At 47.5% G+C, this 13,838-nt stretch overlaps 2 protein-coding genes across 4 annotated transcripts in view; one reads left to right on the top strand and one right to left on the bottom strand.

Moving 5' to 3' along the window:
• LOC110489166 (growth/differentiation factor 9) overlaps positions 1-13,838 on the top strand; it is a 111,387-nt gene that overhangs the window by 81,015 nt on the left and 16,534 nt on the right. The window lies entirely within an intron of this gene.
• Positions 1-13,838, bottom strand: part of LOC110487785 (septin-8-A) — a 35,974-nt gene that overhangs the window by 18,734 nt on the left and 3,402 nt on the right. For all 3 annotated transcript variants that reach the window (XM_036943376.2, XM_036943377.2, XM_090198813.1), the window contains exons 2-8: positions 11,705-11,819; positions 11,262-11,457; positions 10,252-10,438; positions 6,352-6,513; positions 5,796-5,892; positions 1,240-1,408; positions 718-850 (exon numbers count right to left, since the gene is read on the bottom strand). In XM_036943376.2, the coding sequence (XP_036799271.1) occupies positions 718-850; positions 1,240-1,408; positions 5,796-5,892; positions 6,352-6,513; positions 10,252-10,438; positions 11,262-11,457; positions 11,705-11,819 (1,059 nt within the window). The remainder of the gene's footprint in view (positions 1-717; positions 851-1,239; positions 1,409-5,795; positions 5,893-6,351; positions 6,514-10,251; positions 10,439-11,261; positions 11,458-11,704; positions 11,820-13,838) is intronic.

Genomic DNA, 13,838 nt, shown 5'->3' with positions numbered 1-13,838 from the left:
CTGTAGACACAGTCCCAAAATGCCCTGTTACGTTATGACTGTAGACACAGTCCCAAAATGCCCTGTTACGTTATGACTGTAGACACAGTCCCAAAATGCCCTGTTATGTTATGACTGTAGACACAGTCCCAAAATGTTCCTGTTACGTTATGACTGTAGACACAGTCACAAAATGCCCTGTTACGTTATGACTGTAGACACAGTCCCAAAATGTTCCTGTTACGTTATGACTGTAGACACAGTCACAAAATGCCCTGTTACGTTATGACTGTAGACACAGTCCCAAAATGCCCTGTTACGTTATGACTGTAGACACAGTCACAAAATGCCCTGTTACGTTATGACTGTAGACACAGTCACAAAATGCCCTGTTACGTTATGACTGTAGACACAGTCCCAAAATGCCCTGTTACATTATGACTGTAGACACAGTCCCAAAATGCCCTGTTACGTTATGACTGTAGACACAGTCACAAAATGCCCTGTTACATTATGACTGTAGACACAGTCCCAAAATGCCCTGTTACGTTATGACTGTAGACACAGTCACAAAATGCCCTGTTACGTTATGAATGTAGACACAGTCACAAAATGCCCTGTTACGTTATGACTGTAGACACAGTCACAAAATGAGGATGAGTTCAAGTATGAAAGGGAGCAGAACAACATCATCATCTAAACAAAACAAACTCCCAGAAGCACCTTGTGAATGATTACCTCCCTCTCCTTTACTTTCAGCTCTGCCTCGGTCTCCTTCACCTTGTTGACAAACATCTGTCTCATGTCGTCCTCGTTATGCTGCAGGTCCCCCAGGAACTCTTTCCTCTTGGCCTCATACGTCTCCTGCAGACTGATTGGTGAGGGAAGACAAGGTAGTTACAGTTAAACAGGCATATGGATGCATGGCAAATGGCACCCTGTTCCCTATATAGTGCACTACATAGGGAACAGGGTTCCCTGGTCAAAAGTAGTGCACTAGGTAGGGAATAGGGTGTCTATATTTCATTGTAGAATGTGTATTACTGTGTCTGACTGCTGTGAGACGTCCATGGGCTCCTGACTGTAGATGTCGTTGCCGGGCCCTGGACATCTAGGTGTTCTGATGCTTTGGCTGTATTTTCACTTCTAACACTGGTCTAATTTCAGTTTATATTCTGCATATTTGATGACAAACCTTCAGGCCAAAAAAAGGGTCGACAACCTGCCCGCTATGTAACATTGAACAAGAGCTGGTCTCACCTAAAGGGTTTGTTGTCGGGGTCTGTATCTGTAAATCCCATCTCCTCCAGTTTGCAGCGTCTGTAGAGCTCGTAGTGTCTGGCGTGAGTCTGCTCTCTCAGGTCTTCCATGTTCACTCTCAGCAACATCTCTCTCAGCTTCACAAAGTCACAGTGGCTCTCGTTCTCCACTGATCAACACAACACAGCAGGACTGGGTTATATGGTTGGTTTAATATGGTGACAAATACCTTATAGTTTGAAAGGGACTGGTCATTCAATAGCAAGTAAAAAACAATACGCATTTGAGAAAATAACAATTAAAGTCTTATTTTATATTGGCATTGATGATATGGGTCTCTAGTGATTGCGTAATATCGATGCATTGATGATATGGGTCTCTAGTGATTGCGTAATATCGATGCATTAATGATATGGGTCTCTAGTGATTGCGTAATATCGATGCATTGATGATATGGGTCTCTAGTGATTGCGTAATATCGATGCATTGATGATATGGGTCTCTAGTGATTGCGTAATATCGATGCATTAATGATATGGGTCTCTAGTGATTGCGTAATATCGATGCATTGATGATATGGGTCTCTAGTGATTGCGTAATATCGATGCATTGATGATATGGGTCTCTAGTGATTGCGTAATATCGATGCATTAATGATATGGGTCTCTAGTGATTGCGTAATATCGATCCATTAATGATATGGGTCTCTAGTGATTGCGTAATATCGATGCAATAATGATATGGGTCTCTAGTGAATGCGTAATATCGATGCATTGATGATATGGGTCTCTAGTGATTGCATAATATCGATGCATTGATGATATGGGTCTCTAGTGATTGCGTAATATCGATGCATTAATGATATGGGTCTCTAGTGATTGCGTAATATCGATGCATTAATGATATGGGTCTCTAGTGATTGCGTAATATCGATGCAATAATGATATGGGTCTCTAGTGATTGCGTAATATCGATGCCTTAATGATATGGGTCTCTAGTGATTGCGTAATATCGATGCATTAATGATATGGGTCTCTAGTGATTGCGTAATATCGATGCATTAATGATATGGGTCTCTAGTGATTGCGTAATATCGATGCATTGATGATATGGGTCTCTAGTGATTGCGTAATATCGATGCATTAATGATATGGGTCTCTAGTGATTGCGTAATATCGATGCATTAATGATATGGGTCTCTAGTGATTGCGTAATATCGATGCAATAATGATATGGGTCTCTAGTGATTGCTTAATATCGATGCCTTAATGATATGGGTCTCTAGTGATTGCGTAATATCGATGCAATAATGATATGGGTCTCTAGTGATTGCGTAATATCGATGCATTGATGATGTGTATTCACTTTTCTACCCCAGGCCTATAGATTCTGTGGTCTTGCTCTGCTTTGCATCAGTAGTAGTAAATTGACTTTTAATTACTGTGTGATCTGCTACTGTGTTGTCCACTTTCCAAATTATTTTTATGGTTCTATAAATGTATAATACATGTACAGAATCATTAGAGAGATACCTACCCTGTACAGTTCCCCAGGGGTACAGGATCAGAGAGATACCTACCCTGTACAGTTCCCCAGGGGTACAGAATCATTAGAGAGATACCTACCCTGTACAGTTCCCCAGGGGTACAGGATCAGAGAGATACCTACCCTGTACAGTTCCCCAGGGGTACAGAATCAGAGAGATACCTACCCTGTACAGTTCCCCAGGGGTACAGAATCATTAGAGAGATACCTACCCTGTACAGTTCCCCAGGGGTACAGGATCAGAGAGATACCTACCCTGTACAGTTCCCCAGGGGTACAGGATCAGAGAGATACCTACCCTGTATAGTTCCCCAGGGGTACAGGATCAGAGAGATACCTACCCTGTACAGTTCCCCAGGGGTACAGGATCAGAGAGATACCTACCCTGTACAGTTCCCCAGGGGTACAGGATCAGAGAGATACCTACCCTGTATAGTTCCCCAGGGGTACAGGATCAGAGAGATACCTACCCTGTACAGTTCCCCAGGGGTACAGGATCAGAGAGATACCTACCCTGTACAGTTCCCCAGGGGTACAGGATCAGAGAGATACCTACCCTGTATAGTTCCCCAGGGGTACAGGATCAGAGAGATACCTACCCTGTATAGTTCCCCAGGGGTACAGGATCAGAGAGATACCTACCCTGTACAGTTCCCCAGGGGTACAGGATCAGAGAGATACCTACCCTGTACAGTTCCCCAGGGGTACAGGATCAGAGAGATACCTACCCTGTACAGTTCCCCAGGGGTACAGGATCAGAGAGATACCTACCCTGTACAGTTCCCCAGGGGTACAGGATCAGAGAGATACCTACCCTGTACAGTTCCCCAGTGGTACAGGATCAGAGAGATACCTACCCTGTACAGTTCCCCAGGGGTACAGGATCAGAGAGATACCTACCCTGTACAGTTCCCCAGGGGTACAGGATCAGAGAGATACCTACCCTGTACAGTTCCCCAGGGGTACAGGATCAGAGAGATACCTACCCTGTACAGTTCCCCAGGGGTACAGGATCAGAGAGATACCTACCCTGTACAGTTCCCCAGGGGTACAGGATCAGAGAGATACCTACCCTGTACAGTTCCCCAGGGGTACAGGATCAGAGGGTTACCTACCCTGTACAGTTCCCCAGGGGTACAGGATCAGAGAGATACCTACCCTGTACAGTTCCCCAGGGGTACAGGATCAGAGAGATACCTACCCTGTACAGTTCCCCAGGGGTACAGGATCAGAGAGATACCTACCCTGTACAGTTCCCCAGGGGTATAGGATCAGAGAGATACCTACCCTGTACAGTTCCCTAGGGGTATAGGATCAGAGAGATACCTACCCTGTACAGTTCCCCAGGGGTATAGGATCAGAGAGATACCTACCCTGTACAGTTCCCCAGGGGTACAGAATCATTAGAGAGATACCTACCCTGTACAGTTCCCCAGGGGTACAGGATCAGAGAGATACCTACCCTGTACAGTTCCCCAGGGGTACAGGATCAGAGAGATACCTACCCTGTACAGTTCCCCAGGGGTACAGGATCAGAGAGATACCTACAGTTCCCCAGGGGTACAGGATCAGAGAGATACCTACCCTGTACAGTTCCCCAGGGGTACAGGATCAGAGAGATACCTACCCTGTACAGTTCCCCAGGGGTACAGGATCAGAGAGATACCTACCCTGTACAGTTCCCCAGGGGTACGGGATCAGAGAGATACCTACCCTGTACAGATCCCCAGGGGTACGGGATCAGATAGATACCTACCCTGTATAGTTCCCCAGGGGTACAGGATCAGAGAGATACCTACATACACATACAGTTCCCCAGGGGTACAGGATCAGAGAGATACCTACCCTGTATAGTTCCCCAGGGGTACAGGATCAGAGAGATACCTACCCTGTACAGTTCCCCAGGGGTACAGGATCAGAGAGATACCTACCCTGTATAGTTCCCCAGGGGTACAGGATCAGAGAGATACCTACCCTGTACAGTTCCCCAGGGGTACAGGATCAGAGAGATACCTACCCTGTACAGTTCCCCAGGGGTACAGGATCAGAGAGATACCTACCCTGTACAGTTCCCCAGGGGTACAGGATCAGAGAGATACCTACCCTGTACAGTTCCCCAGGGGTACGGGATCAGAGAGATACCTACCCTGTACAGTTCCCCAGGGGTACGGGATCAGAGAGATACCTACCCTGTATAGTTCCCCAGGGGTACGGGATCAGAGAGATACCTACCCTGTACAGTTCCCCAGGGGTACAGGATCAGAGAGATACCTACCCTGTACAGTTCCCCAGGGGTACAGGATCAGAGAGATACCTACCCTGTACAGTTCCCCAGGGGTACAGAATCATTAGAGAGATACCTACCCTGTACAGTTCCCCAGGGGTACAGGATCAGAGAGATACCTACTCTGTACAGTTCCCTAGGGGTACAGGATCAGAGAGATACCTACCCTGTACAGTTCCCCAGGGGTACAGGATCAGAGATAGATACCTACCCTGTATAGTTCCCCAGGGGTACAGGATCAGAGAGATACCTACCCTGTACAGTTCCCCAGGGGTACAGGATCAGAGAGATACCTACCCTGTACAGTTCCCCAGGGGTACAGGATCAGAGAGATACCTACCCTGTACAGTTCCCCAGGGGTACAGGATCAGAGAGATACCTACCCTGTACAGTTCCCCAGGGGTACGGGATCAGAGAGATACCTACCCTGTACAGTTCCCCAGGGGTGCAGCATCAGAGAGATACCTACCCTGTACATTTCCCCAGGGGTACAGGATCAGAGAGATACCTACCCTGTACAGTTCCCCAGGGGTACAGGATCAGAGAGATACCTACCCTGTACAGTTCCCCAGGGGTACAGGATCAGAGAGATACCTACCCTGTACAGTTCCCCAGGGGTACAGGATCAGAGAGATACCTACCCTGTACAGTTCCCCAGGGGTACAGGATCAGAGAGATACCTACCCTGTACAGTTCCCCAGGGGTACAGGATCAGAGGGTTACCTACCCTGTACAGTTCCCCAGGGGTACAGTCTGGCTTTCACCATCTTATTCCCCACTTCAACCTCCTCAACACTCCCCACCACAGCAAAGGGCAGATGGGCCTGGAACAAAGGATTTAATTTAATATGGGAACATTTAGTAACTCTCTATAACGCATCATCGGACTGTCATGAGCATGTATGACCCCCGTTATAATATCACAATGACTTGTGGTTTAAAAACACAAGACCACAGCAATGTGTCACAAATAAGCTGGTGTTTTTTTTAAAGCATTGAAGAAGAGGAAGACACTGTTGTCTCTTTCAATCAATCAATCAATCAATCAATCATCGGCTCCTCGGCTGTCACAGTAAATCAGGAAGGCAAGCAATCTGATTACAGTGTACAGGTGCCTGGCATAGACAACTGCACTGTGATGTGACAAGGGTGTGTTTTTTGTGTGTGTGTGTGTGTGTCCATGTTTGTGTGTGTATAATTGTGTGTGTGTGTGTGTGTGTGTGTGTGTGTGTGTGTGTGTGTGTGTGTGTGCGTGTGTGTGTGTGTGTGTGCGTCAGACTCACATTCATGGAGGAGTTGATCTCGGTGACAGCCTCGTCCTCAGTAGGGAACTGGTGTATCTGAACACCGTTGCTCACCAGCTCTGACATGATCTTGATCTTGAACTTGTGCAGCTCGCTCTTAGATATGGTGTCTGCCTTGGCAATGATGGGGATGATGTTTACCTGGAGTACAGGGAGGAGCAGCGTTTGAATCAGCAGGTCTACCATGTTTAAAAAAATAAATAATGATCTCTGGATTGACACAAATACAAGCATCAAAATGGAAGGCAGCTCTACTTTGAGATAATAATGTAACTTGTTGTGCCTGAACCTGAACACCGGTCAGTATCCTTCAGGAGAGCTGAACCTGAACACCGGTCAGTATCCTTCAGGAGAGCTGAACCTGAACACCGGTCAGTATCCTTCAGGAGAGCTGTGCCTGAACCTGAACACCGGTCAGTATCCTTCAGGGGAGCTGTGCCTGAACCTGAACACCGGTCAGTATCCTTCAGGGGAGCTGTGCCTGAACCTGAACACCGGTCAGTATCCTTCAGGAGAGCTGAACCTGAACACCGGTCAGTATCCTTCAGGAGAGCTGAACCTGAACACCTGTCAGTATCCTTCAGGAGAGCTGAACCTGAACACCGGTCAGTATCCTTCAGGAGAGCTGTGCCTGAACCTGAACACCGGTCAGTATCCTTCAGGGGAGCTGTGCCTGAACCTGAACACCGGTCAGTATCCTTCAGGGGAGCTGTGCCTGAACCTGAACACCTGTCAGTATCCTTCAGGAGAGCTGTGCCTGAACCTGAACACCTGTCAGTATCCTTCAGGGGAGCTGTGCCTGAACCTGAACACCGGTCAGTATCCTTCAGGGGAGCTGTGCCTGAACCTGAACACCTGTCAGTATCCTTCAGGAGAGCTGTGCCTGAACCTGAACACCTGTCAGTATCCTTCAGGGGAGCTGTGCCTGAACCTGAACACCTGTCAGTATCCTTCAGGGGAGCTGTGCCTGAACCTGAACACCGGTCAGTATCCTTCAGGGGAGCTGTGCCTGAACCTGAACACCTGTCAGTATCCTTCAGGAGAGCTGTGCCTGAACCTGAACACCGGTCAGTATCCTTCAGGGGAGCTGTGCCTGAACCTGAACACCGGTCAGTATCCTTCAGGGGAGCTGTGCCTGAACCTGAACACCTGTCAGTATCCTTCAGGAGAGCTGTGCCTGAACCTGAACACCTGTCAGTATCCTTCAGGGGAGCTGTGCCTGAACCTGAACACCTGTCAGTATCCTTCAGGGGAGCTGTGCCTGAACCTGAACACCTGTCAGTATCCTTCAGGAGAGCTGTGCCTGAACCTGAACACCTGTCAGTATCCTTCAGGGGAGCTGTGCCTGAACCTGAACACCTGTCAGTATCCTTCAGGAGAGCTGTGCCTGAACCTGAACACCTGTCAGTATCCTTCAGGGGAGCTGTGCCTGAACCTGAACACCTGTCAGTATCCTTCAGGAGAGCTGTGCCTGAACCTGAACACCTGTCAGTATCCTTCAGGGGAGCTGTGCCTGAACCTGAACACCTGTCAGTATCCTTCAGGAGAGCTGTGCCTGAACCTGAACACCTGTCAGTATCCTTCAGGGGAGCTGTGCCTGAACCTGAACACCTGTCAGTATCCTTCAGGAGAGCTGTGCCTGAACCTGAACACCTGTCAGTATCCTTCAGGGGAGCTGTGTCTGAACCTGAACACCTGTCAGTATCCTTCAGGAGAGCTGTGCCTGAACCTGAACGCCTGTCAGTATCCTTCAGGGGAGCTGAACCTGAACACCGGTCAGTATCCTTCAGGAGAGCTGAGCCTGAACACCTGTCAGTATCCTTCAGGAGAGCTGAACCTGAACACCTGTCAGTATCCTTCAGGAGAGCTGTGCCTGAACCTGAACACCGGTCAGTATCCTTCAGGAGAGCTGAACCTGAACACCTGTCAGTATCCTTCAGGAGAGCTGAACCTGAACACCTGTCAGTATCCTTCAGGAGAGCTGAACCTGAACACCGGTCAGTATCCTTCAGGAGAGCTGAACCTGAACACCTCTCAGTATACTTCAGGAGAGCTGAACCTGAACACCTCTCAGTATACTTCAGGAGAGCTGAACCTGAACACCGGTCAGTATCCTTCAGGAGAGCTGAACCTGAACACCTGTCAGTATCCTTCAGGAGAGCTGAGCCTGAACACCTGTCAGTATCCTTCAGGAGAGCTGAACCTGAACACCGGTCAGTATCCTTCAGGAGAGCTGAACCTGAACACCGGTCAGTATCCTTCAGGAGAGCTGTGCCTGAACCTGAACACCTGTCAGTATCCTTCAGGAGAGCTGAACCTGAACACCTGTCAGTATCCTTCAGACCTACAGCACCTGTTGAACTGTATGATGTCCAACGCTTCAGATACTAACACGGCAATGTCCAAAAATGTTTTCCTGCAACAGTGTATGTGGACACCTGCTCGTCAAACATCTCATTCCAAAATCATGGGCATTAATATGGAGTTGGTCCCCTCTCCCCTTGCTGCTATGACAGCTTCTACTCTTCTGGGAAGGATTTCCACTAGATGTTGGAACATTGCTGCGGGGACTTGCTTCCGTTCAGCCACAAGAGCATTAGTGAGGTCGGACACTGATGTTGGGCGATTAGGCCTGGCTCGCAGTCGGCGTTCCAATTCATCCCAAATGTGATTTGATGGGGCTGAGGTCATGGCTCTGTGTAGGCCAGTCAAGGTTTTCCACACCGATCTCGACACACCACTTCTGTATGAACCTCGCTTTGTGCAAGGGGGCATTGTCATGCAGAAACAGGAAAGGGCCTTCCCCAAACTGTTGCCTCAAAGTTGGAAGAACGGAAGAATGTTAAGATTTCCCTTCACTGGAACTACAGAGCCTAGCCCAAACCATGAAAAACCATGAAAAACAGCCCCAGACCATTATTCTTCCTCCACCAAACTTTACAGTTTACACTATGCATTCGGGGAGGTAGTGTTCTCCTGGCATCCGCCAAACCCAGATTCATCCGTCGGACTGCCAGATGGTGATCACTCCAGAGAATGCGTTTCCACTGCTCCAGAGTCCAATGGCAGCGAGCTTTACACCACTCCAGCCAACGCTTGGCATTGCGCATGGTGATCTTAGGCTTGTGTGCAGCTGCTCGACCATGGAAACCCATTTCATGAAGCTCCCGACAAACAGTTATTGTGCTGACGTTGCTTCCAAAGGCAGTTTGGAACTCGGTAGTGAGTGTTGCAACCGAGGACAGACGATTTTTACACGCTTCAGCACTCGGTGGTCCCGTTCTGTGAGCTTGTGTGGCCTACCACTCCTAGACGTTTCCACTTCACAATGACAGCACAGTTGACCGGGATAGCTCTATTTGTATTGAACCTTTATTTAACTAGGCAAGTCAGTTAAGAACAAATTCTTATTTACAATGACGGCCTACCACAGCCAAACCCTAACCCGGATGACGCTGGGCCAATTGTGCACCGCCCTATGGGACTCCAAATCACCATCAGTTTTGATACAGCCTGGAATTGAACCAGGGTCTGTAGTGACACCTCTAGCTCTCAGATGCAGTGCCTTAGACCACTGCGCCACTCGGGAGCCCAAGCAGGGTAGAAATTTGTAGAACTGACTTTTCGGAAAGGTCTAGATACTGAACCTACTTTCATTCAGTGTTTAAAGGTTATTAAGACAGGCCTATGACGGTGCCACGTTTAAAGTCACTGAGCTCTTCAGTAAGACCATTCTACTGCCAACGTTTGTCTATGGAGATTGCATGGCTGTGTGCTCGATGTTATACAACTGTTAGCAACGGGTGTGGCTGAAATAGCCAAATAGACTAATTTGAAGGGGTGTCCACATACTTTTATATAGTGTATTTCAAACGTTACCTTGCTGTCCAGTTTCTTCATGGTGACCAGATCCAGTGATTTGAGAGAGTGTCCGGTTGGGGCGATGAAGTAGAGACAGATATGGATCCTGGTGTCGTGGTAGTCGAACAGGGAACGTTTGATCTTCATCTCCTCCTGCAGGTAGGTCTCAAACTGAGTGTCGATGTAGTCCACTATGGGTTTGAAGCTTCAGTGCACAGAAAGACAAACATGGATGTGATCAGGATTTGGGCTTTGGGAATAGGGTCAGTTTCAATTACAAGTGAATGGAGAATGTTAGAAAAGCAGGAATTCCTGATTAAAAATCGGGAATAATCACATTCCTGAGAAAAGTGATAAAACAATTCAGGGTCTGAAAACATATACCGTATTTATTCTCAACCTCCTCAACCTCGCATTTTCACCAGAAAATAAATATCCTTGAAAGTTTTCCTTGCTATTCAAGAAACAAACAGTAGAGTATCTGGGTTACAAACCGGCCACGATAACACCGCTCCAGAAATTCCCTTTCCCACTCCCCTGTTGTTAGACTATTTAAGTTCCTTTTCAGATTTCATTATGCCCTTCTAATCATCCTCTCCCTACTCTTCCCTCCCCATTCATGGCTGCACAAAGACCCAAAGCCTTAAGCTATGCCAAGCCTTTACACTGTATGTGTGTTGGCTGGAGGACCACTAGTTGAGAGGGCCTGAGGAGGAATGCTTGAATGTCCAACTTTGGTCTTCTTATAGCTACAGCCTGTCTGAATACCCTTTAACCACTGAATGAAAGTAGGTTCAGTATCTAGAAACCATCCAAGAAGAAGTGCTATTTTAATGACTAACCCCAACCTGAACCCTGAACTGAACAGTCCTGATGCTATTCCTCTCCCTACAGTACCTACACAAATCCATGAGCTAAACAATCCCAACCAGATGTCAGGCAAGGTTACTCATCATGCGAGTGTGGTACACCAAACCACCTCCTATCCGTCTCGCTAACGAAGCACCCAGCTGTTCCTGCACTATCACCTCTCCTCCTTGTTGATCTGGTCTCCGAACCCCACGGTGTCGACTACGGTCAGTTTGAGCTGAACGTTGCTCTCCTTCAGGTCGTAGGTCCTGGGCCGCAGGCACACACCGTTCTGGTAGTGGCTGGCCTCCTCGGCCTCAAACAGTGTGTTGAACAGCGTGTTCATCAACGTTGACTTCCCTATCCCTGTCTCACCTGAGAGGAAGAAAAAGAGAGAAGAGTAGAAAATAAGATGGACATTTAAAAAAAGATGTGAGTGAGAAAATAAAAATGCTGTGACTGAAGATGTTTTAGCCTGGGTTCCTGCATTCATAAAAGATCTGTGCCTTTAGCTACAGTAGAAATAGACTGGCACTAAGGCTGGAGTTGTATCTGTAGTGAGAACTGAGACGTGTTAAGATGTTGCAGGCTGGAGGTAATAATGGAGTCAGACGTCACGTACCGACACACAGGATGTTGAAGCAGAATCCCTGTGTGACTGATTTACTGACCAACTGGTCTGGAAGACTGTCAAACCCAACATGGCCACCCAGCTCCAGGCAACGCTCCTCTTCATTCTGAGGAGAGACAATCACATGTTAGAAATGTGTCAACAAAACATATACACTACCGTTCAAAAGTTTGGGGCCACTTAGAAATGTCCTTGTTTTTGAAAGAAAAGCACATCTTTTTTGTCCATTAAAATAACATCAAATTGATCAGTGGATACAGTGTAGACCTTGTTAATGTTGTAAATGACTGTTGCAGCTGGAAACGGCTGTTTTTTTAACGGAATATCTACATAGGCGTACAGAGGCCCATTATCAGCAACCATCACTCCTGTGTTCCAATGGCACATTGTTTGTGTTAGCTAATCCAAGTTCATCATTTTAAAAAGGCTAAATGATCATTAGAAAACCCTTTTTCAATTATGCTAGCACATCTGAAAACTGTTGTCCTGATTAAATAAGCAATACAACTGGCCTTCTTTAGACTAGTTGAGTATCAGGAGCATCAGCATTTGTGGGTTCAATTACAGGCTCAAAATGGCCAGAAACAAAGACCTTTCTTCTGAAACTCGTCAGTCTATTCTTGTTCTGAGAAATGAAGGCTATTCCATGCGAGAAATTGCCAAGAAATTGAAGATGTCGTACAACGCTGTGTACTACTCCCTTCATAGAACAGCGCAAACTGGCTCTAACCAGAATAGAAAGAGGAGTGGGAGGCCCCGGTGCACAACTGAGCAAGAGGACACGTACATCAAAGTGTCTAGTTTGAGAAACAGATGCCTCAAGTCCTCAACTGGCAGCTTCATTAAATAGTACCCGCAAAACACCAGTCTCAACGTCAACAGTGAAGAGGTGACTCCGGGATGCTGGCCTTCTAGCATCCTGGAGTCGCCTCTTCACTGTCAGGATGAAGGCCTGACACAGCGTTGTACGAGATCTTCAGTTTCTTGGCAATTTCAGGATGAAGGTTATATTTAACCCTGACTAATTCTAGATTATATTTAACCCAGGAAGAAGGCCTGACTCTAATTCTAGGTTATATTTAACCCAGGATGAAGGCCTGACTAATGTTAGGTTAAATTTAACCCAGGAAGAAGGTCTGACTCTAATTCTAGGTTATATTTAACCCAGGATGAAGGCCTGACTAATGCTAGGTTATATTTAACCCAGAATATTTTTATTTTATTTATTTTTTAATTTTTACCCCTTTTTCTCTCCAATTTCGTGGTATCCAATTGTTGCAGTAGCTACTATCTTGTCTCATCGCTACAACTCCCGTACGGGCTCGGGAGAGACGAAGGTTGAAAGTCATGCGTCCTCCGATACACAACCAACCAAGCCGCTGCTTCTTTAACACAGCACACATCCAACCCGTAAGCCAGCCGCACCAATGCGCCGGAGGAAACACTGTGCACCTGGCCACCTTGGTTAGCGTACACTGCGCCCAGCCCGCCGCAGGAGTCGCTGGTGCGCGATGAGACAAGGACACCCCTACCGACCAAGCCCTCACAAACCCGGGCGACGCTAGGCCAATTGTGCGTCGCCCCACGGACCTCCCGGTCGCGGCCGGTTACGACAGAGCCTGGGCGCGAACCCAGGAACTCTGATGCAGTACAGCGCCCTTAACCACTGCGCCACCCGGGAGGCCTAACCCAGAATATTAACATGCAGTCCATGCAATCCATTTTCCCATAGCCAGACACTGAACCTGCGCTGTCTTCAGGGGCTGAGTCCCAAATGGCACCCTATTCCCTAGGTAGTGCACTAGTTATGACGAGAGCTCTATAGGCCCTGGTCAAAAGTAGTGACTACATAGGGAATAGGGTGCAATTTGGGAGTGTGCCTAGACCGTCTTCAGAAACACAGCATGTTGTTATTCACAGCACTGAGAGCTGTCCCGTCTTCAGAAACACAGCATGTTTGGGATCCCGAGTGGGGCAGCTGTCTAAGGCACTGCATCTCAGTGCAAGAGGTGTCACTACAGTCCCTGGTTTGATTCCAGGCTGTATCACATCCGGCCGTGATTGGGAGTCCAATAACAAATCAAATCAAATCCAAATCAAATCAAATCTAACACGGCACACAATT

This window comes from Oncorhynchus mykiss, chromosome 14 (genome assembly GCF_057628025.1).
Source record: "Oncorhynchus mykiss isolate SJ-2025 chromosome 14, ASM5762802v1, whole genome shotgun sequence".
Classification (NCBI taxonomy): Eukaryota; Metazoa; Chordata; class Actinopteri; order Salmoniformes; family Salmonidae; genus Oncorhynchus; species Oncorhynchus mykiss.
Note: the sequence above shows the minus strand (reverse complement) of the source record. Positions and strands in the feature narration are given on the sequence as shown.